General features: G+C 44.0%; 1 protein-coding gene across 1 annotated transcript in view; it reads left to right on the forward strand.

The window, feature by feature from the left end:
- The window catches only part of LRRC1 (leucine rich repeat containing 1), a 121,340-nt gene that overhangs the window by 77,195 nt on the left and 16,176 nt on the right, over positions 1–27,969 (forward strand). The window contains exons 7-9 of the mRNA XM_066603869.1: positions 1,104–1,178; positions 12,010–12,154; positions 15,254–15,372. Coding sequence (XP_066459966.1) covers positions 1,104–1,178; positions 12,010–12,154; positions 15,254–15,372 — 339 coding nt within the window. The remainder of the gene's footprint in view (positions 1–1,103; positions 1,179–12,009; positions 12,155–15,253; positions 15,373–27,969) is intronic.

Raw genomic sequence — 27,969 nt, forward strand, 5'->3', positions numbered from 1 at the left:
TCCATAACTGGCAAACTCCATATTGATGTTGCCTTTTGGTTCCACAAAGTAGCAATGCCCATACCCACGATTACACAATTTGGTTTTTTTTTTGTTTTTTTTTTGTTTTTTTTTAAATATTGAGTTTTACTTCAAAATATAGTTTTTACAGTGCTTTTTATTATCCCATTCATACAATCATTTACTGGATTATACTGGTTTTCACGTAGACATATACTATAGATGAAGATACAAGTTAATTATTACTCCCTAGTGAGGACACAATATTAGGTCATGTGATTTGGCTGTTTACGGTTTCTTGTATTTCTTTTAGAGTGCCATCTTAGACTTTGGAGTGTCACCTCTTCTTAGAACCAGCTTAGTCATATAGGAGGAGTATGTTGTCATTTCCAGCCTGTTTGCTCTTGGCACACCCTGGGTTAGTTTCATATAATAGGGATTTGGATTTAATTACTAGTCTGCTGAAGAGAAATACAGGAGGATCTACTGTACAATATAATTTATCTGGTGTTTGTATAATATCCAGATATATATAAAGGTAAATATAGGCGTGTGACTTTTGGCCTATTACATGGATCGATTATTGTATGTGTGTATGTGTATATGTGTGTATATGTATATATGTATGTATATATGTATATGTATATATATATATATATATATATATATATATATATATATATATATATATATATATATATATATATATATATATATATATATATATATATATATATATATTATACACAATAAAAAAGGTATATTGAGAAAATTGTTCCCAGTGCCATTTGTCTATATAATATAGGCAGTCCCCTGATCAGTCCCAATGTAGCTTGGTTCTGTGCCAGACAGTCAGCACTCTTGGACTACTGACTGTTGGGCCAAAGACTTTTCCGATCTAATCAGTGGGAGATTTTCTTGAGTTTTTCAGTACTCTTTTGCAGTTATATCTGTTGAAACTAAACCCGAGTCTCAGAGGTTTATGTCAAGTTGTTAGATGTTATGTATTTGTAGGCAAAGCATTTCATAATGTTCTTTTCAAAGTAGTAACTTATGATGCACTTGCATAAAGCGAACGCTAACAGTTCTGTTTGGGGTTGCAGCCAGAATCCATTGGATCATTGCAGCGACTTAAGGACCTCTGGTTGGATGGAAATCAACTGGCAGAATTGCCTCCGGTATGTTTCTATTGTTATTGACTGCTGTAATGCAAAGAATGTTGTATTGTAAGAGCCCAAACTCTGCCGAATGCTGAATTATGGTACTTGGGTAGCTCTGAGATTCTTTATTATTCTAAAAAGTTAGGCCTGATGTCTCTCTTCTGCTGAGATGAATTTTTCTGATTAATTTAGCTTTATTGAAGTTGTTTGGTGTACCTAGATGTAAATCCTCAGATGTAAATGGCCACTTCAATAAAATTGACTGACTTTCCTGGCTTGATACCCATGACACTGTTTCACCTGCCCTGTTCTTCTGTAATTTTATACAAAGTTTATGTGGATCAAAAATACCCATATACATCAAGATCAACATATTCTTTCCAAGTCAGCTTTGGTGTCAAATTAAAGGGGTCTTATGGGCTATTTCTATTGGTGACCTTGAGTAGTTGATCAGCTGGGATCCAAAGCGGCGTAGGTGTGTCACAACACCCTTCGACCCTTGTTTAGTGGCAGGTGCTGGTAATTGCAGGTACAGTTCTCATTGGTTTTAATAGGAGCTTTGCCTGCATTTACTAGCCATGACCCCGGTGTACACTCATACACTTTGTTTTGGTGCTGACAGCAGGCTTCTGAGCATCTAATTGGTGGAGATCCTGAGTAGCGCAACCCAACGGATCAACTATTGATGACTTATTCTGAGGACAGACCAATAGAAATAGCCCAGAAGATCCCATTTAAATATTAATGCAGCAGAAAACTTGGATCCATAGAACATCCCTATAACAACCCTGAACTGCCAGAACAGAGAATTAGAAGTGTTCTATAGTGAATCTGAAGTGGCCATAGTTCTGCAACTGTGAAAGTACTCTTAATTGTTAAAGGCTGGATTAGCTTTTCACATTTTCTTCTTCTATATCTGTATAGAACACTTCTGGAATTTTAAAAGAATACTTAGTTGATAAACTTTAATATTTATCCCCTATTTGGTGGATATATAATAGATTGTTGGGAGCCCAGCTTTTGGGACCACTGTAGATGGCTTGAATGGGAGTTTGTATGGAGCAGTGATTGAGAATGTGCCTTGTTGCAATTCTATGGGAGTTACTGAAACACTGGAGTCCTCTCAGCTGTTTCCATAACATGTATGAAGCACACATTACATCTACACACCTGTTGGGAAGGGGGTAGGATGCGCTGATTTACTGGGGTTCCAGTAGTTTAACCCCATCCATACTAATCTAACATTTATCAACTATTCATGACGGGTGCCAACGTTGGGAGTTGGAATACCCTTTAGAGAAAGAATAGGTAGTATTAAAGGAATACTAAGCCTAGGGGTTAATGGTAGATGTCAACAGAAGATAAACTTGCCCACAGTGATAAGCCTCATCTATTCACAACGATTATCGCTCAAAAGATGTCTTTTGAGCGATAATCGTTGTCCTTTTCAGTGGAAGATGATCGCTCCAGATGAGCGATCACCTTCCACTGCGAGCGGAGGATGCAGAAGACAAGCGGGGTGTCCCCGCTTGTCTTCTGCATCCAGCTGTTCTCCGCTCGGAGCGCTCAGCTGTTGTACAGCCGAGCGTTCCGTGCGGTGTATGGAGAACAGAGCTAGCCTACTGTTCTTCATACCCAGCCTGTCATCAGGGAGCGGGATACAGCTGAAACAATAGTATCAGCCGTATCCCGCTGTGAATCCCTGATAAGGCTCATTGGCGTCTTTCATTATGCTGAAAGGCAACTATGAGGGACGGCTTAACGAAAACTGCACGATGTCAGTGCAGTTACACACAACGATTATCGCTCTAAAGATGGCTTTTGAGCGATAATTGTTGTCTAAATGGGCCTTTAATTCGTAGGGTCTTCTGCATGTTAATGAAGCAAAAAGTCTTATGGTCCTCTTACACGGAACAGCTGTTCTTGTTCAGTCGGTGCCTGCGTTTACAGAGGACAATATCGGTCAAATTGCAGCGAGTGCACGGGAATCTAAACGATAACCGTCCGGTCTAAAAGGGCCTTTAGAACTCTTAAAAAGAATACAGATTAATTTTATGCTAATCTCTTCCATTTTCACATGTCAAACCATTTAGAGGTGTGGCTTAGATAGGAGGAAGAGACTTAATGATCTGTGTGACCTACTGCAGACAGGGCTGAGGGAGGCTCCTTCCGCAGCCAGTCGCAATGCATATTACAATTATAGCAAGATTAAAAAGTTTAGTCAAGAAATACTTTTAAAACAGGTCATGAAATATCGTGACCTGTTTTAAAAGTATTTCTTGACTAAACTTTTTGCTATAATTTCAATATATAAAACGCTGAAAAAGGGGTTTGGGAAGGACCTTTTAGGGAGCAGATTCGGACATGGACTTTTCATTGTGGATTCCACCTCTGAAACCTTGACAGGAATCTGCTGGGCTGCATATTTTGCCATGGAGCCGCATGCGAACTTAGCCCTGCTAATGCTGGTGGGATTTCAGCCGTGAGATAATTTACTGAAACACACCAGGAAAGCTGACAGGTCGTTTGTAAATTAGATTGGCATTAAAGGGAACATGGCTCTTCAATGAGGCTTACCTCCTGTGGAGGATGTAGGAGTACTCATTCATGTCACACAGGCAGGCTTATCGAACAGACTCCAGGCAGCAGAGACGGTACAGCCCGCCCACTGGACCCAACAACCACCATAAGCATTCAGTGTGGGAAATTTTAAAAGGCAGTCTCTGAAGGTACACTTTATTAAAGGACCATAACCAGTTTTGGTTTGTAAACAGCTGTACTTCAGTGTTCTGTAACCAGTTTTACATTTTTGAGTGCTGACCCCTGCCCTCTTTAATATAAAGAGTGGTACCAAGTTATAACGTTATCGCCCATCTACAGAGTTGTATGTAAATATGCCCCAAAATTGGCATTTTGTGGGGAAATCCAAATATTTACAAAAACATCCATGTAGGAAGAGCTGGGAGATCCTCGGTAATTGAACAGGTTTGCGGCGCTTACAATCTGCGTTCTATGGCACTTTCAAGTCTTTTAAACGGGTGGATTGTATGCCTAAAAACCACACGCCGCACGTCTCAGCAGGTGTCTGATGTCTTTTCTCCTCTTCTCTGATACAGTAGTTAATGAATGAAATTCACTTATTTGACTGGCAAGATATAAGCCTCCTGACATTTCAGGCTAATTACTACATTGGCATAACCTTTGCACGTGAAAGCACATTGCCGCTTGTAAGGTCAAATTGAAGGGCAGCGTCTGCGCTCGGTGGAAAACAAATTGATAGACTTGCAGCTCTCTGCTCTGCCAGCTTATTAGTCTTGGAAATTTCAGCTTGTTGAAACAAATCCAGGTTAATTGAGAGCGCTGGTGTGCTTTGGGTTTCTTTTTTGTTCTTCTCCTCCTTCGTAGTTTTAGGTGCTTTTAAACAAAGGGAGAAACCATTCCTCCAAGCAAATTAGATCAATTTGCTTGTTCACTTGGGTGGTCAGTTTAAACACAGATAAGTTGTTTAGGGGGGGGGGGGGGGGGGGTTCTGTGTAATTTTTGTTTTTGTTTTTGTCCCCCCCCCCCCCCCACCCCAGGATCATTCAGTTCTCTGTACGAGTGAATGAGAACTGGATGATCAGTATTTATTTAAACCCAATGATTAGCAGGTCAACAATGATTTACATGCTTGCATGAAATGAACCAATTATTTTTCATCACTCGATCATTGGCTCGATTTACACTGAACGATACAGCTATGATTTAATTTAATTTTTTTTTTTTTAAACTATGATCGTTCAGTGTAAAACTACTCATCAAGTGTTCTTCTATAAGGCAAATGTCTGCCCATACAGTTCCAAGATCGGAGAAGAGGAATCTGTAAATGGATTGGCTAATATGAGGTTGGGACGGTTTAAGTCTTCAGTTAGACTAAATTGGCTGTTCGTCTTTTTTGTCTAACTGTACCAACTCCTAGTAGAACTTCATGTTTTAGTTGGATGATGGGGTACGTTTAGTCCGCTCTCACACAGGTATTTTTTACAGCGTTTTGAACGCTCTCTGTTCTATTTAAGTGCGTTTCAGCAGTTTTATTTTAATTTTTCTCTTTAAAGACTTTTTCCCCAGTCGTCTCCACGACAGCACCACTTGAGATGGTGTGTTCCTGTCCTATCAGGAGGAGACAGAGAGGTTAAAATCCCCCCCCCCCTTCCCCACTTAGTGTCTTCCTGTCCTGCCAGGAGGCAGGATCTCTGAGAGGGGCTGGTGGAGAAACCAGCCGGAAGCCTACTTACGAGCGGATCAGAGGGCAGTGGGTCAGCCTGTCCTCCCTTCCAGCCAGACGACTCCCGGGATGCCACATGGGGTGGTAGCCCCCGGGCCAGGTTCCTCCCGCGGCGGCCCATGGGGGGTACAAAGCGAGAGCCTCGGTCCTCCTCCTCGTATAGACAGAGCGCTGCGCTCCAGGAAGCCCCTTGACAGCGGGGGGCGGGGCATCATGTGTCCAGCGCGATGACGTCATCGCGCTCGCATTAGGAGGCGTACGGAGGGGGCGGGGCTTAGCGCAGGAGCGCAAAAATTCAAAATAAAGGAACCTGAGAGAAGCCAGAAGGTGGACCAGCACTACAGGTCGCAGAGTGTCTGCAGCACCGGTATAGTAATGAGTGCTCCAGCACCAGAGACAGCTGAAACCTTAGCCACAGCAGCCGTAAGTAGCCAATGCGGCAAAAAACACAAATGCAAAAATCCAATGTACTGTGTGTGGAAAATTGCATGTTTACCCACAAAAAATGCTCTTTTGTTAGGGGGATAAAAAAGACGTCCCCCCTCCCCCAAGAACAAAACTCAAAAAATGCGTGGAGTGCGGGACAAAACTGCCAGCTACGTACCAGAGGCCTCTATGCAAGGCGTGCGTAGCTAGGCTAGTCAAAGAGGAATCGGGGGGATTCATGGAGGACATTAGGAAGCTTCTTCCGGGCCCCAGCGCAGCAGCCCAAGACTTACCGAGGCAAGGGCAAGACGGGCCGCTTGAGTTACCCAAGGGGGACAGAGGAAGGAATTTCCTCTTTAACCCCCACCAGGGCGAGCCAAAGCAGAGACCCTGACACCATCCCTGTGGGGGCAAAGCTGGGGAGCTTTGCGGATCAATGGGCTGCGATTTGCGAAGGCACATGGATCCCAAAGATCCTACAGCAGGGATACCGGATAGAACTGGTATCCCTCCCCAGAAGGAAATACGTCACCACGTGAGGCTCAGGGCAACAATTACACCTACTAAGACGAAGCGTTCGGGAGCTACAACAGGTAAATGCAATATCCCCCGTACCGCGAAACGAAGAAACCCGGGGCCATTATTCCAGGCTCTTCCTAATAAGAAAACCCTACGGGAAACAGCGGCTAATAGTACACCTGAAGCCTCTGAACGCCTTCGTCAAGTACAGAAAATTCAAAATAGAGTCCATCTCCTCAACAATAAAGTTGATTCCCAGAGGGGCCTACATGGCATCCATCGATCTAAAAGATGCTTATTTCCACGTGCCGATCCACGAAGGTGTCCCAGAAATAGCTAAGGTTTGCAGTGGATATGGGCAAAAGAATAAAGCACCATCAGTTCAGATGCCTGCCTTTCGGGATCTCCTCAGCACCCAGAATTTTTACCAAAATTATGGCAGAGGTAGCAGCCTACCTGAGGAAGAAGCCGGTCCTAATAATACCCTACCTGGACGATATTTTGATAATAGCAGGGTTCAGAGAACTCCTAACGAAACACCTGGGGATAGTGCTAGAACTTCTCCAGTCCCTAGGATGGATCATAAACTGGGAAAAATCCAGCTTAGATCCCAGCAAGGAGAAAACCTTTCTGGGTATAACACTCAACTCATAATCTCAATGCTCCTGCCTGCCCGAGGAATAAAAATACAAAAGATCCGACGGCTGGTCAAAACCTTCCTACGGAGACAATCGTGCACAATTCGGGAAGCCATGTCTCCCCTGGGAAGCCCGACGTCATGCATTCCAGGAGTAGCATGGGCCCAGGCCCACACCAGAACCCTGCAAACCTCAGTCCTGTCCATTTGGGACAAAAAACTGTCCTCTCTAGGAGTAAAAATGTACATCCCGAACACAGTTAAAACATCCCTGCATTGGTGGACATCCCCAGCGAACCTGCGGAGGGGGGGTCCACTGGATACAGAACCCAGCCACGCACATCACAACGGACGCAAGCGCCTGGGGATGGGGAACGCATGTGGGGGACCAGTTCCTTCAGGGCCCATGGCCACAAAGGATAAGAGACCAATCCTCAAACTGCAGGGAACTCCAGGCCGTATGGTGGGTCCTACAGCAGTTAGGAAACTCGCTACAGAACCAGCATATAAAGATACTGTCAGACAATACCACCACGGTCGCCCATATTCGGCACCAAGGGGGCACAAGGTCTCCCGCCCTGCAAAACATCGCGCAGAAAATTTTCCGCTGGGCAGAGGGCTTTCGATCACGGCAACACATTTGAAGGGGACACTAAACCAAAAAGCGGATTTTCTCAGCAGGAGGTGAATAGACCCAGGAGAATGGTCTCTTTCCCAGGAAGCATTCAGAATCCTGACCAAACGATGGGGGACCCCACAATTGGACCTATTCGCAACCAGGGAGAACGCCAAAGTGAGCAACTTCTCCCTCCGGCCAGGAGATCGTCCTACAGCAATAGACGCCCTAGGCCAGGACTGGGGAGAGGGGCTGGCATACGGCTTTCCTCCGATATCGCTGATTTCCAGAGTCTTACAGCATTTCAGAACCCAGGTATGCGCACTAAGCCTGGTGACCCCCTTCTGGCCCAAGAGAAGTTGGTTCGTCCTTCTGACAACTTTGAGCATCCAGGACCAAGTCATCCTTCCTACCTAGACAGATCTGCTATCACAGGGGCCACTGAACCACCCGGGCATAGACAGACTCCACCTAACAGCATGGATCTTGAGGAATCCTCACACAGAGGGAATGGGTTCTCAGAGAGGGTGGTCGAAACGTTAATGTCCAACAGGAAAAAGACGACCCACCTTATCTACCAGAAGGTTTGGAGAAGGCTTTCCTCATGGAGACAGGGAAGGGATTCCCGGGACTCCATCCCGGATATCCCCTTGATCTTAGAGTTCTTGCAGGGGGGCCCAGAGAAGTACCCTGAGGGTCCAGGTTGCAGCCCTTAGCGCTATATGTGACACAAAGTTCACGGAGAACAGATGGGTCAGCAGGTTCCTGACAGCAGCAGCTAGACTACGACCTAGGCCCATAAATATTTTTCCAGACTGGAACCTTTATTGGGCCCTAAGGGCCATGACAGCGGAACCATTCGAGCCGATCGAAGCATTACCAATAAAAATGCTTACGATCAAGACTATTTTCCTGGTAGCCATCACCTCCGCAAGGCGGGTTAGCGAGTTGCAGGCTCTGTACATTCGCCACCCATTCCTGAAGATCTCGGACACCAAATTAGTATTTAAAACAGACCCTGCCTTCATGCCAAAGGTAGTATCACATTTTCATAGGTCCCAAGACATAATAATTCCCTCATTTTTTAGTAAGCCTAAAAACGAGGGAGAAAAAGCCCTAGGCTGCCTGGACGTTAGGAGAGCAGTCCTAGGCTACATGGATGCGACAAGCCACTGGAGACGGGACGACAACCTGTTCGTCCAGTTCTGTGGCCCAAACAAAGGGAGCAAAGCAGCAAAAGGCTCCATATCCAGGTGGATCCGCCTGGCCATTATAGAGTCCTATAGGGCCCTCGGGAAGGAAATCCCCTTATCTCTTAAAGCCCATTCTACAAGGGCAGTAGCATCTTCATGGGCTGAACATAGCTCAGCTTCGGTCGAGCAGATATGCAAAGCCGCAGTCTGGAAGAAGACGCACACGTCCATTAAACACTATAGGGTAAAAGTTCAGCAGGATGAGGACATGGCCTTCGGCCGTAAAGTCCTCTCGGCAGCAATCCCACCCTAGGAAAAGACTTTAGTTGGCACATCTCAAGTGATGCTGTCGTGGAGAAGACTGGGGAAAAAATAGATCATACCTACCTGATAATCGGGTTTCCAGTCGTCTCCACGACAGCACCCGTACAACCTCCCCCCCCCCCCCCCCCCCCCCCTTAAAAAGATGGAAAAAACTATAGAATATAATTTTCCAAGAAAAAAAAACCCAGTTGGGTAAAGATTTAGGTTAAGCTCCTACCCCGGCAATTCGTTAGAATCCACTGAGGAAAGTGGGGAAGGGGGGGAAGCTTTTAACCTCTCGGTGTGTTCCTGTCCTATCTGGAGGAGGCAATCTCAAGTGGTGCTGTCGTGGAGACTCCTGGAAACCCAATTATCGGGTAGGTATAATTTTTTTTTTTTTAGGCACCACCAGTTGCAATGATGGGGTGGGTTAAAAACGCTGTAGACCGCTGCATTTAAATGACTGCCTGTGTGAGACTGGCCTTAGGGTTCCATATGTTAAATGGGTGTCCTTTAAAGTCTTGGCTCAAGTTTTTTGCTAGAGACTTGTGTTTCCACAACCAAAGTAGAAACCAGAAGGTCTATCAGAATTAATTCTATGCTCTTAATAAGCTTTCAGCACTGTGCAAACTTTTGAGGTTTTTAGTACCCTTTATGCATACTTGCATCAAGGTGCATCACATCTGCATTGGGGCATTCCTTTTCCCTGCTCCTTTATAGGACCAAGTAAGCAGACCTGTCACGTGACGAATGAATATAATGGGGTCAATCAGACTCCGGTCCGCTGCCTAGCATTTTACCAGACAATGCACGATTTTGGGACAGATTTGCACTGGAGGCTCCGATGGCTCCAGATGTGAATAAAGACTGACTGTTTCCTCCAGGCTATTGTCCGTGGTGGTAGTGAATAGTTTGTCCCATGCAAACAATTTATTGCCTATCTGCAGGATAAATGTCTAATCTGTGAGATTCTGACCACTGGAGCCCCACTGATCACACAAAATGGGGTCCTGAGGCTCCCCGTATGAAGTGGCACTCACATGTACACACTATTGCTCCATTCATTCCTATGGGATGCCAGAGAAGACTCTCAATTGAAATCTCCATGTCCTGGCTTCCTGGTGAGTTTCCGCTTATATAGAGCCGCCCATCTGAACAGGCAGCGCTTCATTGTAATAGAGAAGGGGTGGCAGCTTGAGCCCAGATTAAGGCAAGAGGTGCTTTTCAGATTCGCCCATTAATACAGCTAAACTGCAATCAAAGGTCATAGGAACAGAACTAAAACGTAGTTAAAGGGGTTGTCCCGCGGCAGCAAGTGGGGTTATACACTTCTGTATGGCCATATTAATGCACTTTGTAATATACATCATGCATTAAATATGAGCCATACAGAAGTTATACACTTACCCCCTCCGGTGCTGGCGTCCCCGTCTCCATGGCGCCGACTAACGCTGTCTTCTCCTTCCATTAGACGCACTTGCGCTGTGCGGTCTTCTGCTCTGTTCAATGGGGCCGCCCGGTGTGCTCGCGCCGGAGAGCTAGTCTGCGCATGCGCAGAAGACCTCGGCGGCGCGAGCACGCCGGAGCGGCCCCATTGAACTGAGTATATTACAAAGTGCATTAATATGGCCATACAGAAGTGTATAACCCCACTTGCTGCCGTGGGACAACCCCTTTAACATGAAGGAAATGGGTACTATCCATGGATGCTGACTTTTATATCTTAAGCTCACAACTAGACATTAGATTTAGTTTCTCCCCTACTGCCCCATGTATGATGTGATCCGTGTATGGACCAGACGTTCTGCTGGGGGTCTTAAAAGAATGTCAGCCCACTCTTATTGCTGATCAGTGCTTGCATTTAGAAAAATCACACCATATTTCATTGACAACTCTATCCTCGCAATGTAGTTTGTAGAGGTTTTGGGTAATTTTAATTGAACATAAACAATACTGACACCTTTTAAGGAAATGCGCAAATGTACAAAAGTGAAATGTCTGATAAATGAATGGCCATTGATAATTCGCCTAATTTTTCGCTCTCCAAATTTGCCTGACCCCTTTACCTTTTGTGCGCTTTATTTAGAGCACCAAATAATACTCAACCCTGAATGCTAACTTGTACTTCTTTTTTTTTTTTTTTTTTAATTGTATGGAACTTTTTGGCTTTTGCATCTGTTTAGTACTTGCTAGGCTGTTTTCACACTGCGCTTATGTGATCCATTTGACATATGCACCAGGAACGTTCCCAGCACATCCATTAGCCCACCATTCGATGGACTGAGGCCCATTGGCCTCTGTTCAACTGCTATACTTTGGGGGTACAGGGTTTTTTTTTCTGGAAGCAGTACTGCAACAGACTGCGCTTTCCCATCTAGACATATCCTGGATACCAGAATAGTCTACGGGTGATAGATGCCGCTGTATGGCACGCGTTCTGTTCTTCTCCATAGCTTTTCATTCTATATCCATTAATTGGTAATCATTGTTGCGCACAGTTGACTGATTGATTAAATGGATGCAGAAACCCGTCACCCATAGGCTATAATGGTATCTGTTTAACGGATACATTTGTTACAGACTGCCTTTAGATCTTATGGGTGACAGATGCTACTGTTAAAAACCTATCAACGCTGCCATTAAAGGTATACGTCGGGAGGTTTTCCTGGTGTGCATGTGTTTAATGGAAACCATTAACGCAGTGTGAATAGAGCCATAGTGAAAAGTGAACATATTAATGTGAAATCTTCCAAACCTCCAGCTGATGAGACTTGTGTTCTGTTTGTTAGCTTCCATATGCTCATCAGTTATTCATGCTTTACCGCCCTGCATCTTGGACTGATGTAATATTGCTTGCTTTGACTTGTTTTGCTCTGTTGATCATGGTGCAGGAAATGGGAAGCCTGAAAAACTTGCTCTGCTTGGATGTGTCGGAGAACAAGCTGGAGAGACTTCCTGAAGAGATCAGCGGAATGATTTCACTGACTGATCTACTCGTGTCACAGAATTTAATTGAGGTTTTACCTGATGGCATCGGTAAGGGCAAAACTACTTGGAGCATTTTAATAGAATTGGCATGAATTACCAGCTAGTTTGAGATTAAGTTAAGATATTGCAGATGCCATTCCGAGATTCATCAAAGGGGCATAGAACGACGGCGCAGAAAGAAAATGAAAAGCACAAATACTTCCTTGCATGTATGCAAACCACAGCACCGCTCTATAGAACACAGTAAGCACTATGATGACGTAGACAAAATCCAGAGTAATTCTGTACTGTGCGGACCTACCCCTAAAGGGGTTCTCCATGACTTTTATTACTAATGACTAGCCTAAAGGCAGGGCCCGCCATTTGGGATCCCCATTGGTCAGCTGATTACTGAGTTGTCATCGGTGTGGACAGTGCTGGAAGCAGATATCACTGTCCGTACTACAGTGGCCCGGTTTGGTACTACAAGAAAAGCTTCCATTAAATTGATAGAAAGAATTATCTGCTTCCAGCTCTGGATCAGTCCGGTGATCAGCAGATCGGCGTGGATCCTGAGCGGCGTACCTTCTTCCAATCAACCATTGCTGACCTACTCTGAGTGTAAGTCATCACAAGTAAAGGTTCTGGTGTGCACACTTGGATGACGAACGGCTCTATGAGCTGCTGTCAGGCACTACTGGCAGCGCTCATCTCTTGTAGGATTGGGAAAGTAAAGATGTTTGACCGAGAAAGGTCATTTAGTGGCAATTCAAAAAGTAACTAATTACTTCAGCATTTAAAAAGGCAACAATTCACCGGAGGAGGTTATATTTGTGCATGGTGGTGTTGGATGAGATCTTATAGCAGATCTTATTTTAGAGAAATCTTAGGCTGGGTACACACTGGGTGGATTTACTGCGGAAATTCCGTCCGGAATTTTGCCGCGTCAAGTCCGCCTGCGGCCGCTTATCCCGAGGTTAGCCAGCCATGTGGATGAGATTTCTCAGAAATCTCATCCACACAGGATGGCTAATCGACAGCGGCAAAGCCGGCACTGCGGCGCGGATTCCCTGGCCGCAGCATGTTTTTTTCGCTGCAGCCGCGCTCTTCTCTATGGGAGCGCCGGCTGCAGCGGAAGAGCGAGCAGCCAGGCTGCTTCAAAACCCGCGGCTAAGTGCTGCGGGTTTTGAAGCAGCGGATTCCTGGCGGAAATCTCAGTTTTTCGCTGCGGCCAAACCATGAGATTTCCGCTTGTGGGAAGCCAGCCTAAGGGCGCCTACCCACTGGCGTTGCCGATTTTCGTGCGTGAAAAACGCAGCGTTTTTTGCACGTTTTCTGCGGCGGTTTTCGTGCCTTCTTCGCGCCTTTTTCGTTAATTTCCATTGACAATCATGGGTGCATTAAGGGAAAAATAAGGACACATATGCAACTGACAGTTCCTATGTAAAAAATTGCAACGAAACGAAAAAAAAACCCCAAATGGACAAGAACACATTCTATGCTAATTGCTCTTCAGAAAAAACGCAATTTAGCAACGCAGGAAATAAAATCGCCAGTGGGTAGGCACCCTAAAGGTGCTTTTATAAGAAGGATTATCATTCCCGCGATCAGCTGAAACTATTATTTTTCAGTGTAAATGTATGCAGCGATTGAACAAAAGAACCAGAAGTCTTTCACTTCTTGTTCGTTATTCAGTTTCTGCATGCAGAAAATCAATCGTATCCTTCCGTGTAAACAGTCGTTTACTTATGAATGGCTGCCTGCTTACTATGAATGGAGGCGGGCGGACCGGAACGATCTCCAGTCTGTTTTCCCTCCATTCACTAGTGATGCTCAGTCATGTGTTTAAGCACAGGTACGATTATTGTTGGGACGGCCTGTCTGGCATCTGCTGCCCAACAGATCGTCCCATGTAAAAGCACCCTTAGTTTATCGCCTGTCTTATCTGTTTTCTGCAGGTTCTGTTGTGCTTTGCCACAGCAAAGAACCAGTAAAGACTGATTTAGGAGTCTTTAACCCAAATTTAACCCTGCTGTTCAGTAATGACTAGTATGGAAAATGTTGCGTTGCCTGGCATATATATCCTCTAAATTTCCAACCGATCCTGGTTAATTAAAGCACCAGTATCTTCAGCAAACGAGCTCCACGGTATGGAGGTGCTTCAGAAGCCCCTCGCCCTTTGGCACTCAGCCTGCATTATTTGTATTATGCACCGCCTCCTTGACAGGAGCCTGTCACATTCAAATTGCAGTCTGATCTGCCGGCAACATGTAATAGAGGAGGAGGTGGCTGAATACAAATATTATACAGAATCTTTCCCCTGAAGATTTAATCATTTATTGATCTAAATTCCTGCTAACTTTGGGCTTGGGAGTCCGGCGGGTGGGCCTTCCCAGTGACTGACAGCTAACTCGGTATGCATACTTATACAAGGAAGGCTGTCAATCTTTTAGTACCGCCCACTGGACCCCTAAACCCATAGTCTGCAGGGATTGCAGAGTAGAATAAAATATAATCTATCAATCTGCTCACCACCTCCTACTCTATTAGATGCTGTATGCAAATCAGGTTCCATTTCAAAGTGACAGGTTCCCATTAAGGCTTGCACTGCTGTCAAGTACAATATCCCTCAAGGATGAATGAACAATACATTATACCTTATTACATTAATTTGGCCTCTTAAAGAGAGCTGTGCAAGGGCAGGCTCCATTCACATCACCAGGCTTCTGTCCTAGAAGATAATGGAGCTCTGTGCATCCGGGAGTGCATATACTCCAGACAGAACGGAATTACTGGATTTTTATTGTTGGCTCCATTTCATTAGTTGGGTTGCTTAATAACTTGTACTTTGATGTTGCTGTCTGCATTATAATTTTGGTCTCGGGTTAAATTATGCCAAGAAAACACAAATTAATTTCTATTTATGAAACGCCACGGCTGGATGAATCTAAATGTTGGCAAGCGGCAAGCTAAGGGGTAGAATCTGTAATACTGCAATTAGGAAATTGGCACTTCACTTAGGAAATAAGAAAATGGTATACATCCAACGTAAATTCTGTCAAGTCCAAGCGGACGCGATCTAATCTCTTCTGCATCTCGTATAGCTGTCAAAATGCTGTTGTAATTGATGGCCTCTCTACATGACTTGTAACCACGTTTGTTTCCCAGGGAGGCTGAAGAAGCTGTCAATTCTTAAAGTGGACCAGAACCGGCTGATGCAGCTTACAGAATACATTGGAGAATGTGAAAGCCTTACGGAATTAGTCCTTACAGAAAATCAACTTTTGGTGAGTGGATAGAATGAGTAATATGTGCAGTGCCTGGGATTTTGGGGTCAATGATACATGTACATCTTCGGTGCTGTGGTCTGTATATTCCCCTCTCCTGCTTTGTTTCTAGCATGAGGATCCACGTGCACGTCTTGTCCATAACGAGCAGTGCTTGTTGTGATTGCAGTGTAATTTACTCTGACAGGAATCTAGTGTTTGCTAACAGCTATGTTCGACTTGCACAATGTCCTTTGAGGACATACATGGATTATAGGTCACCACTTGTGCGGTCTGTACTTCCTGTCATTGTTTTTTATAGTTGCTTTTCTTCCCGTTTGAATCTTAGAGAACACTTTTGATGGATTTTTATTTTTCTAAATTGGTCTAAAAGTATTTAGATTTCTCTTGAGCTCATTTGGGTATTCCCTTATTAAATCTACACCCAGTGCATTTCATGGTATGACCAGTAGTTCAACACATTTCATCCCCACAATTATGTTCAGAGCCATAAAAATAGTATTTCTTTTTTAAAATGTTCCATTTCCTGGTGGCATCCGAATGGAAACAATTGTAGGGTATGTTCACTCTGGGCATGGCCACTGTGGAAAATTCCATGGCCATCTGCACTGTAGGTGCGGTTGTTGACCATGAATCCACTGCACTTCCACAGCTGATTTTATTAGGTAGATCGCTCCCTCTGACGTCGGAATACATGCCACTGTTGGCGCTCTCTAGAGGCTGCTGGGAGGGAGCGAAGTAGCTGCTAGAATAAGCTACAGATACGCATCTGGTTCCTGGGCAAAATTCTGCACTTAATGGTGCCGATTTTTGTTGTTTTTTTTTGTGGGTTTTTCTGCAGATGTGCTGTGGAATTTGTCACGGAAATTCCGCAATGCTTTTGCCCCATGTGAGCGAACCTGTAAAATAAAACTACCGCTTTATTACCTGATCTGACACTGACAACGCATGCTTGTAAGCAGCCGATGACATGTATGTACTAACTGACTCTTCCGTTCCCATTTTTTTATATGAACAGAGAACTGTCCGAAACCTTTAGGCTGTAGGCCCTCTTCTTGGTGATCTATTGTTACAACTGGGTGCATTCTCCAGCATTATTATCTAATGCCAGTGTAATAAGGAGAGCACCATTTTGGCCTATGCAATTTCTCCATTATTTTCACTTCCAGTTTGCTGGCTGCTATGAAAGAGCATTTCTACCCAGTTTAATTAGAGAAAGCAATCCGTATATACAAGTCCTTGAGCCCATTTTCTTCCATCTGATTCATGAGAACACTGAGCTATGCCACATAGTGCCTTGGGCCAGGAAAGACGCGATACTCTTGGTGACTAGAAAATCTGCTCTGGTGAGTCGTGGTCCCTGCGTTACACGCATTTGGTAGCTTAAAGGGGTTTTGTCATAAAAAAAAAACAAAAACAACCTAATCAATACTTGCCTGTTCCTCTCCAGGCAGTCTACTTACTGCTTCTTCTACTCGCCTATCTTCTCTTGGCTCCTGTAGTCCCTGGCTCACCGCACTGCAAATCGACCAGATCCTCTTTTCTCTTATGCTGTGGCTTTCTTCTTCCGGCAGGTCAGTGTATATCAGGAAGTGCCAGATGCTATACCGGGCTAATGCCGAGACTGCACAGGTATGCTGCCTCGCGGTGTTAGTATAGGAACGCTCGCGGCGAGACAGCGGACATGCGCAGTATTGGCATTAGCCCAGCATAGTATCCGGCGCTTCCTGCTAGGCAGTGTCACTAGTGACGTAGCGTACATTGTCCTGCAAGAAAAAGACTTCAGCTGATGGACGCTTTGTCACCGGAAGACGAAGAATCAGCCAGCTGTTGGTGACATGACCCAGCCAGACTGCGGGAGACGGGAGATGATTGGTGGGCAGAAGGTGCTTTAAGTAGAATGCTTGGGGAGGAATAGGTGAGTATTGATTTTTTTTTTTTTTTTTTTAAATGACAGAACCCCTTTAATGCTTTCCCATGCTGCCCAATTCATGAAGACAGGCAGCTGGCAGATGATGTGGGCTTTTCCTGTTTAAAGAGCCTCTGTTACCATGTTTTTACAGTCCTCACTGATGGTGTCTGACACACTGATTGCAGTGATATGTCAGCTGTGTGGATCTGTGCAGTAGTTTTGGAGAAACTTGCATTTTATTACGGTAGGAGCAGCCAGACACAGAACTGGTCCTGCATATTCATGAGCTGCATCCTAGCCATGCCCACCCCACACTCCAGTCAATGATTGACAGCTTTCTCTATATGCAGACATCAGTCAATCAGTGGCTTGAGGATGAGGTTGGTGTATCTAACTGCAGCTCATGCATCTCCAGGACTACTTAAAGTAACCTGTTACCTGCCTCACGCACCACACACTAACTTACAGCGCTGTTTAGCGGGATGACTGGGTGCTGTTTTTTACATACTCTTCCTGATGCCTGCTCTCCTATAGACTTGTATAGGAAGTACACGGACAGAGCTCTGAAGAGTTGGATTTTCTATCAATGCACAAACTTGAAGAGGCAGGAAGTGGGTGAGTGGGGAAAATATAGCACCTGGCTCCCTGTCACCTCACCTAAAGGTGCCATAAGTTAGGTGACAGGTTCCTTTTAAATTGTCATGTATGCATGTACTGCTACTGATAAAATGTAATTGTCTCCAAAAACTACTGCACAGATCCACACAGCAGATATATCACTGGAAAAGGGTGACTGGCACTACCTTATGGTGTTCTCGAAGGGTCGAAAAAGATGGTGACAGTCTTTTAAAGTTTTTTAACGAAGTTTGTTGCAAAAGTAGAGGGCTACATGCAGCACTTGGCCATCCGAGAACGCCTTGTGGAAAGGGCTGAAGGGGAGTATATAGAGGACAGTGGGCACTATTGTGACTTCTGGGGGACGCAGAGGGTATCTGTGATTATAGGAGGAGATGGGGCTTGGATTTGACCAATGGGGAAAAGGAAGGATGGACTCTTCTATGGCTACTTGCAGAAAGTGGGGGACTACCTAGAATACCAGGGAAAGGTGGGCTCTAGCAAATAAGAGGGAAAAATACTTGATGCTCTCACTTTCCCTTTCTTCCCTGAAAAGTGCCCCACTGTGTCATCATAATGACTTTGTGGGGGTCACAAAGGAAGAAATGGCTCAGTAGGATATTTACCAGCTGGACAACCCAAGGATCTAGTATTGTTAGATCCGTGTTTGGTTTAATACTTGTGTCCAGTGCAGTAATGAGTTCCATGCTTTTACTAGAACTGGACTGTGACTTTAAGAGGCAACATTCAGAATTCCAAATGAAACCATAACTCCAGGGAAGAACACTGGCATTTCTTAGGTTGGCAATGAGAAGAATAGTTTTGCCAATGTAGAAGAAGTTGGAGTCTTTGGCACAACAATGTCTATTGTTTGTTTTTTGCTTTGTTGCACACATTATCATTTGCATGCAAATAACCGAAGTACTGATGGAAATGTAATGTCACATACATTTGTTCCAGCGGGCTGCCTTGGTGTGCAGGCTGCTACAGCTGCGCTTTTGCTTGGGACTTGAGAGTAATTTGTCCTGACAGAAATCTGTTCTTTTTTTGGCCTACAAATGTTTTCTAGGGCAGATAGTTGTAAGAGATCATGGTACGTGGTTTCTCCTCTTGTACGGGAGTGCACATACTGACCGCGATGGTCACGTGGGGGATCTTCGTGTTTGACATTTTCAATGAACACTTCAATTTAACCCCTTGAGTGGCGGGTTTCCTACCACCCTGTCGTGCCCACCAGGGCAGGTTTTTTAAAATGGTCTAATCATTGAATTTCAACTAATTTTGCAGTTGCGTCTCAAGAGCCATAACTTTTTCATTTTTCCATTGACATGGCCATATGAGGGCTTGTTTTTTGCGGGACAAGTTGTGATTTTTTTAAACAGGGGGGAGGAAAAAAAGAAATGGGGGAAAAAAGCAAAAAAGGGGCCATGTCATTAAGGGGTTAAATAATATATTAACTTCCTTCTCTGGGTCATTACGATGCATGGATACCACATGTGTGATTTTGTATTTTTGATTTTTTTACAAAGTAAAGGGAGACAAGTGTTTTTATAATTTTTTAAATAATTTTTTTCCTTTTTTTTAATTTTTTTTTTTTTTTTGCCCCTTTAGTGGACTTCCACAGGGACCCATCAGGACCCCCTGATCACATTCCGGGGTCCGATGGTGACAGCCCTTTACATGCTGCAGTGACAGCCCTTTACATGCTGCAGTCACATAGACTGCAGCATGTAAAGGGTTAACACAGCAGAGATCGGAGGTTTTCTCTGATCTCTGCTGTAAGAGCTGGTACCTAGCTGTCCTCTGACAGACAAGCACCAAGCTCTCCCTGCCACAGAGACCATCGGCTTGCTTCTGATAAGCCGATGGTCTCTATGGCAACCTGTAAACAAAGCAGAAGATATTGCCGGCATATCGGCAATATCTTCTGCTTCTGTCATAGCCCTTGCTTTGTTCTCTGTGGGACTGTGCAGGCAGAGCACACTGTCACAGCTTGTGGCATTGTGCTCTGCAGCTCCCATAGTGATACATAGCCCGGAAATCTTCCGGGCTATGTTGCTATGAGCAGTGGAGCTCGTCACGGAAAATTTCCGGGCGTGCCACTCAAGGGGTTAAGGTTGCTTTCATATCTGCAGCAGGGGTTTGTTTGATCAAGGTAGGCCTCCTGTCCATGGGCGGATCGGATTCCACCTGCAGAAGAGATCATGTATGTAATGGGTTTTCCACGCAGATGTACGCGGATGCACTGCCGATCATCCGCACAGAAAAAAATCTGCAACCTCACCTCCCTAATTGATTTTAACCTTCAAATCCACAGTGCGTTCACAATTATATGTGTGGATCGTCCACACCCTTTGACTTCTAGTAAGCCCGTCCGCACTGAAATGGAGCATGCTGCGATTTGTTTTCCGCATCAAATCTGCATGCTTAAATTCAGTTGCGTATGCCAGGGCTTCCCTATAGGCACTTTGGATTGTTGATCTTCTGCACAGGTCACCTGCAAAATCATTTCTCAAATCTACCCGTGAATAGGAGGCCTAAATCTGGGTTGTTAAAATCCATTTCCATGGAGTAATTGGCACTACTGCATGTGTCCAAACTATCTTGTAGGCTCCTACAGTTCCATTATTGTTGGCAGCACACTGTTTATGCAGAGTGCCGTGCTGCCCATACCAGGCGATTTTTGGTGCAACAGAAAAGATGCATACGCCTAACTGCATTTTCATTTACCTAGTTGCCAGCACCATCACTTGGGCTGATGATTGGGAATAAATATTAATTCCATCAATCATCTACATGTGTAAACCAAGCCCATCATGTCTACCTAAGAGAAGGACATGGGAAGAATAAAAATGCACATAAGTGTTCTGTGGGACTGTGAAGACTTCCCTTTCGTAGTTCTTCTGAATCCTTCAGAGTGCCCTCAGAGTACTTAGAATCTTATGTATTTGTGGTGGCCATATATGGGACAGTTTGTTTTCGATCTGGCTACCGAACCCTACCAGAGAAAGACGAGAGAACTGGAGAAATGAAAGCTGATGTTTCCATAAGAAATCAAATTGGGCTTCAGTTTCAAGTGAAGCAAGTGCAAGGCCCATATTCAATTGTGTAAGCATAAAACTAAAACCTTGTCCTTCCACTAACACTGGCATCCTCCAGGGTGTGAGAGTTCCCTTCCTCAGATCATGAAGTTGACTGCACCCCCTGCTTTTACCTCCACTGTTAGCACTGCCCACATCCTTCCACTTCTGTCAAATTTTCCTTGTCATAAGGTACCTAGGGAGCAGTATGGCAGCAGAGTACCAACGTACCTCCCTGATATAGGGGGCATATGGAACACACACAAAAAATTAGCAGGTAAAGTAATTGAAAAAAGGGAGATAAGGTGGCTGTCAGAAAGGAGAGGGGAAGCAATGTGATCCCATGTGTCCCATCCCCACCCAGGCTAAATACTCAGTTCTTGTACGCTGATTATTTCTTTTTCCCACACCGTCGCTAGGCGATAATATGGGTACCAGGATGGGCCATGGGTTGGATGGCTTCCATTGACTTCAATGGAAGCCATTTATACATACACTGCACAAAAATAGAGCATGCTGTGATTTTCCCTCCGCCTGCGGAAATCGCAATTCATTTCTGAGTGTGGAGGAAGAAGCACTTTTCCATAGTATGCTAGGAACTGCATTTTCTGCAGAACCGCTAAGTGGACGCCGACTGCAGATTCCACAATGTAAATCCATTTGTCTGCATGCAGCCTTAACCCCTTAAGGACCAGGCTGTTTTGTACCTTAAGGACCAGACCTTTTTTTTGGCTTTTTTTTTAAACCTTTCTAGTTGGTTTTTTTTAAATTAGTGTATTTACACTAAAATAAAGTATGGGAACGGGTTCCTCACTTTGTTTCAGAAGGTTTAATGTATAATATGTATAGTTTGGGATTACAGGGCGCATACAGCAACTGTTTTGGTTGGCGTGTGTTTAGCAGGGAATGCGGGCGGTCACATGACCCCCCCCCCCCCCCCCCCCCCCGCCTCCCGGAGGAATATTATCAAATTCTGTAACAGCTCAGCCGTATTCAGCAATTCCAGCAACCTGATTGGTTCTGATTCACAATTCCAGAAACCTGATTGGTTGCTTGGGTTGGCTGATTCAACCTGACTGGTTGATTTGGTTGGCTGATTCAACCTGATGGGTTGTTAGGGCTGAGCTGTTACAGAAATTGTTCATATGCGAAAGGGTTAAATACCCCTCATGCGTTCCTCTCCAGGTTATCAGCTGTCACTAACAGTTTTTAGCCCGTTCCTGTCTCTGATTGCAGAGGCAGGAGGCTTGAAGCGCCGCTGTAATTTTACTATCGGCGATAAGCCCAGGACCAGGTGCCGTTGATTTACAGTGCCTGGTCCTAAACGGGTTAATGAAGGTTAGGGCCCATTCACATGGCTGTTGTATGTGATTCTGCAACTGACATCAGACCACACTTGGTCACATGTCTGTGTGCTGCCTGACCCCTGTCGGCAGAGGGCTTGTGAGTAGCCGAATCGGTTAGAATAGATCCACGTGCTGTACGTGAAATGCACGGACAAGTTGTCCTTCCTAAAGTAGTGTCATGTGGCTACATGTAAGGGCCCCCTTCCTCTGATTTTTCCTCTTCAGTTGTAATGTAGCACCACTCAGATTTGCATGGAGAAGACGTCCTATCATGGGTAACCGTGCAGATATACAACCTATACTCGTAATGATCCAGAACCGTTTTGCAAGGTCGGAGTCATACACTCGACGACACACTGTCACGTGTATAGCCTCGTAGGTGACAATGGCGCTGTCCATGCAATACATAACACACTGCACTAATATACAAGGCCTGAGAGTGTAAATAGGAGTTTACCCTTTCATTGCCTTCATGTTGGCGTCCCTTGGTGGCGTAGTGTTTACTGCTAGCGACCAATGGAAATTTTAAAACCTTTATAATCCCTCCAATCACTGGAGATATTTCCAACTCTCAGAATGGTTTATTGCAACACCAAATATACCTCTATGGAAGCCTTAAACGGGAACATTTTTGAGGCAGATATCCTTTTCAGCTGGGTATGCTGAGAAATTCTTTCCACAATGGCGCATGGCAATACTTATCGCATCTATAAGTGGGAACCTAGATGTAGTTTCTGTATTATACTTATGCCTACTAATACGCTGGTTTACTCATACCATATGCCAGCAGTAATGGCTGGATAGCTGACCATGGATGAAAAAGAAAGAATAGGTAGTAAATTACTTGGTTTTGTGATTTGTTGTGGGAGCGATGATATGGACAGGGGACCTAAAAAGTTATATACTTTACAGCAGCCTCATGGGCCATTTACACATTGCACTTGTAGGACTTGCATGTGTTCTGTGACCTTTACAGAGGTCATTGTGCAAGCAAGGGACATGAGCTAACCCTGCCAGTGATGATGTGATTGCTGGAATGTTTTTTTATGTATACTGGTTTTCCCCGAAAATAGGTCCTTCACCAATAGTAAGACCTATCGGGTTTTCAGGGGAGGCTTGAAATATAAGGCCTCCCCTAAAAATAGGATTTAGCTGAGGTGCCCCAAAAATAAAAATCAATACTCACTTGGTCCGCGGCGTCCTGATGGTCTCCGGCGCTGCAGCAAACAGCCGAGTCCTCCCCGTCTGCCTGCTCAGCTTCTGCTGATGATGGGGCTTTGAATACCCCGCCTCCAGCAGAGCGAGCCCTGTCATTGGCTAATCCCAGCGCCATCTGCCAATCACAGCCAGCGCTTGATGAGCCAATCACAGCCATTCAATAAAACACTGCCCTTTTTGAGGCGAAAAAATATAAGACAGTGTGTACTACAGTGTTTCCCCAAAAATAACACAGCGTCAGACTATTAGTCTTAGTGGTTAGTGTGAAAGCTGTAGAATTTTAGAATCTAAATGGTTATTTTTAAAATGGAAGGAGGCAAAATGTCAGAAATTGCCCAAGATTTTTAAATGCATTTCTGGTAAATGGCTTATCAACAAACTTTGTAATATTAAAAAAAAAACAAAAAAAAAACATGGATTTCAGACAAAGTACAAACTGAAAGGTTAGTAGGTCCGCACTGCAGCACAATAAGTAGTAATACAGCACATTGTCAGCCTCTACAAAAGGTAGTGAATTGATAATTCAATAAGCTGCAAATTGAGGTGTACGTGTATAACAAGGCACAGTATAACCTCAAGCAAAAGGACAAAAAACGGGGAGGGGGAAGGAAAATTCAAGAAGTGCGTGCTGGTTCCACGTATGCATAGCTGGAGATATTCTGAAAGAGTACCAATATTACCAACTGTTGGCAAAGGAATTATAATGCCCATCTATAACAATTGGTTCCCCCCCCGAATATGTAATATAGTTGCAACAATCTGCAAATTCTGTCCTAGAAGGGATGGAATATGACTTCCAATATCTTAGGATCAAACGAAGGCTGGACAGACATCTGTCTGGGATGATTTAGTGAATCCTGCCTTGTCCTCTACTGAATGAAAGGAGACTATTTCTGGAGATATGATCTTTAATTTTTGCTAGTTGCTTGGGCCACATAGGATACAGATAGCGGGATCGGATACTATATAGAGATGCATAATGGTCTGTAACTTCCTTGTCCATTTTTGAGGTGTTATATACTTTTGCCCCCTGGCAGGATGTGATGGATGTAATGTAAGCAGCACCCAACATTTAGGGTGGAAGGCTGTAGCCAGTCAACGGCTACTTTTTATCTGTGTTCCTAAAACACTCTGTGGAATTTTTCCAAACACTAGCCGATTTCTGGTCTAGACAACTCAATAACTCCTGTCAGGTATTAGAGCCTTCCAACTGTGTGACAGAGGAAACCAAGCATTTATTAGCTGTTTTGAGGGTCGCAAGTTTTCGAAAGCGTAAGTTCAGTTTGTGTGAAACAGCTTGTTTCAAATGAGAACTATTAGAAATAAAAAGATCCCTAATAGTACATTGGAGAGCTTCCCACTGAAGGGGGGGCATAAGTTGAATCATTGGCGTTGTCTTCCACAGAATGTTGTCTGTTTTTATCCCCATCACACAAAAAGAATCTCCTAGCAAGTTATCATTGAGTCGCCAAGTATCCAAAGTCAGTTTCTCTCTCTCGCTCTGAGACAAACACAGGGGCATGGTCTGACCACACAATACTGTCTATTGCAAAGTAGGATATAGAAGTCGAAACAGAGGGTGTTAGATTGTGTCTATGCCACTGAGGCTTGAGGGTGAGATTGAAAGGTATAATTGTGATTCGAGGGATGTTGAGGGCACCAGATATTTGAGATTTCTGCAGTAAAATTCTTTCCTGAGCCTATGTACTGCCAAAAAAACCAAAGGGGATGTACTGGAGGTTGTGTCAAGTTTGGCATCCCAGGTCCAATAGAAATAGCTGCCACGGGTTAGTTAACAAATATCAATAGGTAGCGCTCCAGTGGGGGAAGGATAGCAATGAAATTTGGAGATAATGAAATAACTTTTAAAACTCACCCCGACGTAGCCGGACCCCCTTTTTGGGTCTCGGTATATCAAAGGATCCAAGTACGCAAGATACACAATCAAGCGAGTAAAATGCTCCAGTAGATTTAGTCAGCTGGGTATCCTATGGGATGCACTGGTCCTATCGACCTCCCATCAGAAAAGCGTCATGGACTTGCTCTAGGCATGTATATACCAGAGGACGGAAAGAAAAACTATCAGCGGAAAAAATCCAGCACTCCAGTGATAACTGTTAAATCGATGGACTTCGTGGGGGTGCCTTGTCCTCGGCACCCCCCAATCCCAGACGGCATGTAATTGAACCAAAGGTGCAGGAGATGCTCCAATTCCGCAAAACTAGATTTTTATTAAACAATGCAATTACATGCCCTCTGGGATTCGCGGGTGCCAAGGCCCCCCCACGAAGTAAGTCCATCAATTTAATAGTTATCACTGGAGCGCTGGATTTTTTTTGTTTTTGCTGATACAGTTCTGCCAAGGGTAAGTTGGGAGTTGAGCTTGAAAAAGTGAACGATGAACCGCACTTGCCCTTCATTAGGAAAATATACAGTTGCATAGGTAGTCATTAGCAACAAGAATCTACCTTGAGGACCATAGTAAGGTTTTAAGACTTCTGGGGCAAAGAAATGGTGTAAAGCTATCCCCCCCCCCCCCCATCCCCCTTGACTTTGAATTGGGAGAAGCAAGTGAAATTCTGTAAAATATTGATCCTGAAAAACAGGAATTCAATCGGAATTCAAATGAGTTGATAAGCTCTCCCTTTCTAGTCACAGCATTTAAATGTTACGAATGGTGGCAGAATGACTGCAGAGCATGCGCTCTCCATTCTATATACTACTTCCTCCATAGAGGGCTAAATAAATGAATAATACATGTTTCAGCAGAATATTAAAAAAAAATAGGGATGCATATAGTGTTCTTTACGTTAAATAAATGGTGGTTAGGTGGTGGATACAAGGTTAAAAGGTGGAGAAGATATAAAATATGAATGTATAATAAATTAAGATACTTGCAGTACTAATCCATAAAAAGATAGATAGGAGGGTCTAGATAAACAAAAGTGCATTAAATATATAAAATAAGATGTAAAATGTAATAACCTGGAATTCCACATGAAGCTGGATGCAGATCTTACTGACTAAATATTTTCCCAACCTTCGCTCATACCCATTGGGGCAAGGGTATTAAGTTTATAGATCAGTACATCGCCCCTTTCTTGAGCAGGCTAAATCAGTCTGGGATTTCAGCAGGGATTGTTCTGTTGCTACAATTGAAAAAGCTTCAAAACTGCTGTTGTGTTTTGATGCTGCGTATCTTGGAACACTTTTATAAAAACAATTTGTAGTTAGACCTGTTTTGTTTATTTTGTGTTGTCCGACCCACATATTGGCGGTGGCATGGGCATCCTACCATGTAAGTGACAACATCGGAAGAACAATTGATGAATGATTGTATTTTACATTTCTGGTCTCTGGTGTAGCTGCTGAATTCAGAAATTCTTTTCCAGCTATTAACGCAACATTTTTTTTTTAATAACTGCATGAGAGTTGTTATAGGTCGTGATAAGACTCAAGCTGAACCTTTTGGGGATCCTCTTCTCTCCAGGCAGTCTACTTGTGATCTTCTCTTTGCCCTTGCAAATCCTGCTGAAATCAAACTGCGAAAGTATTCCTTTTGTTTAAAATTTTCTTTGATGCACTGGGTGACAAAATCCTTGTTCTATGTGTAGTTAGTTCGAATTCTTTAAAATTGGCCAAATGGTATGTTGCTTTTCCATTTTTTATTTTTTATTTTTTTTTTGTAGTGGGGGCTTCTGTAGGTCAAGACTATTTGTCATGTTTTCGTAACAAATTTTGTTGCTTTGGTGGCCTATTAACCCCTTGAGTGGCGGGTTTCCTACCACCCTGTCAGACCCACCAGGGCAGGTTTTTTAAAATGGTCTAATCATTGAATTTCAACTAATTTTGCAGTTGCGTCTCAAGAGCCATAACTTTTTCATTTTTCCACTGACATGGCCATATGAGGGCTTGTTTTTTGTGGGGCAAGTTGTGATTTTTTTAAAACAGGGTGGAGGAAAAAAAGAAATGCGGGAAAAAAGAAAAAAAAAGGCCATGTCATTATGGGGTTAAATAATGCATTAACTTGCTTCATTGGGTCATTACGACGCACACGAATACCACATGTGTGATTTTTATTTTTAGCAAGTAAAGGGAGACAAGTGTTTTTATAATTTTTTTAAATTATTTTTTTACTTTTGGTTTTTTTTTACTTTTTTTTTTTTTTTTTTTTTTCTTGTCCCTTTACAGAACTTCCACAGGGACCCATCAGGACCCCCTGATCACATTCCGGGGGTCCGATGGTGACAGCCCTTTACATGCTGCAGTGACAGCCCTTTACATGCTGCAGTCACATAGACTGCAGCATGTAAAGGGTTAACAAAGCAGAGATCAGAGGTTTTCTCTGATCTCTGCTGTAAGAGCTAGTACCTAGCTGTCCTCTGACAGACAAGCACTAGCTCTCCCTGCCACAGAGACAATCGGC

This window comes from Eleutherodactylus coqui, chromosome 1 (assembly GCF_035609145.1).
Source record: "Eleutherodactylus coqui strain aEleCoq1 chromosome 1, aEleCoq1.hap1, whole genome shotgun sequence".
Classification (NCBI taxonomy): domain Eukaryota; kingdom Metazoa; phylum Chordata; class Amphibia; order Anura; family Eleutherodactylidae; genus Eleutherodactylus; species Eleutherodactylus coqui.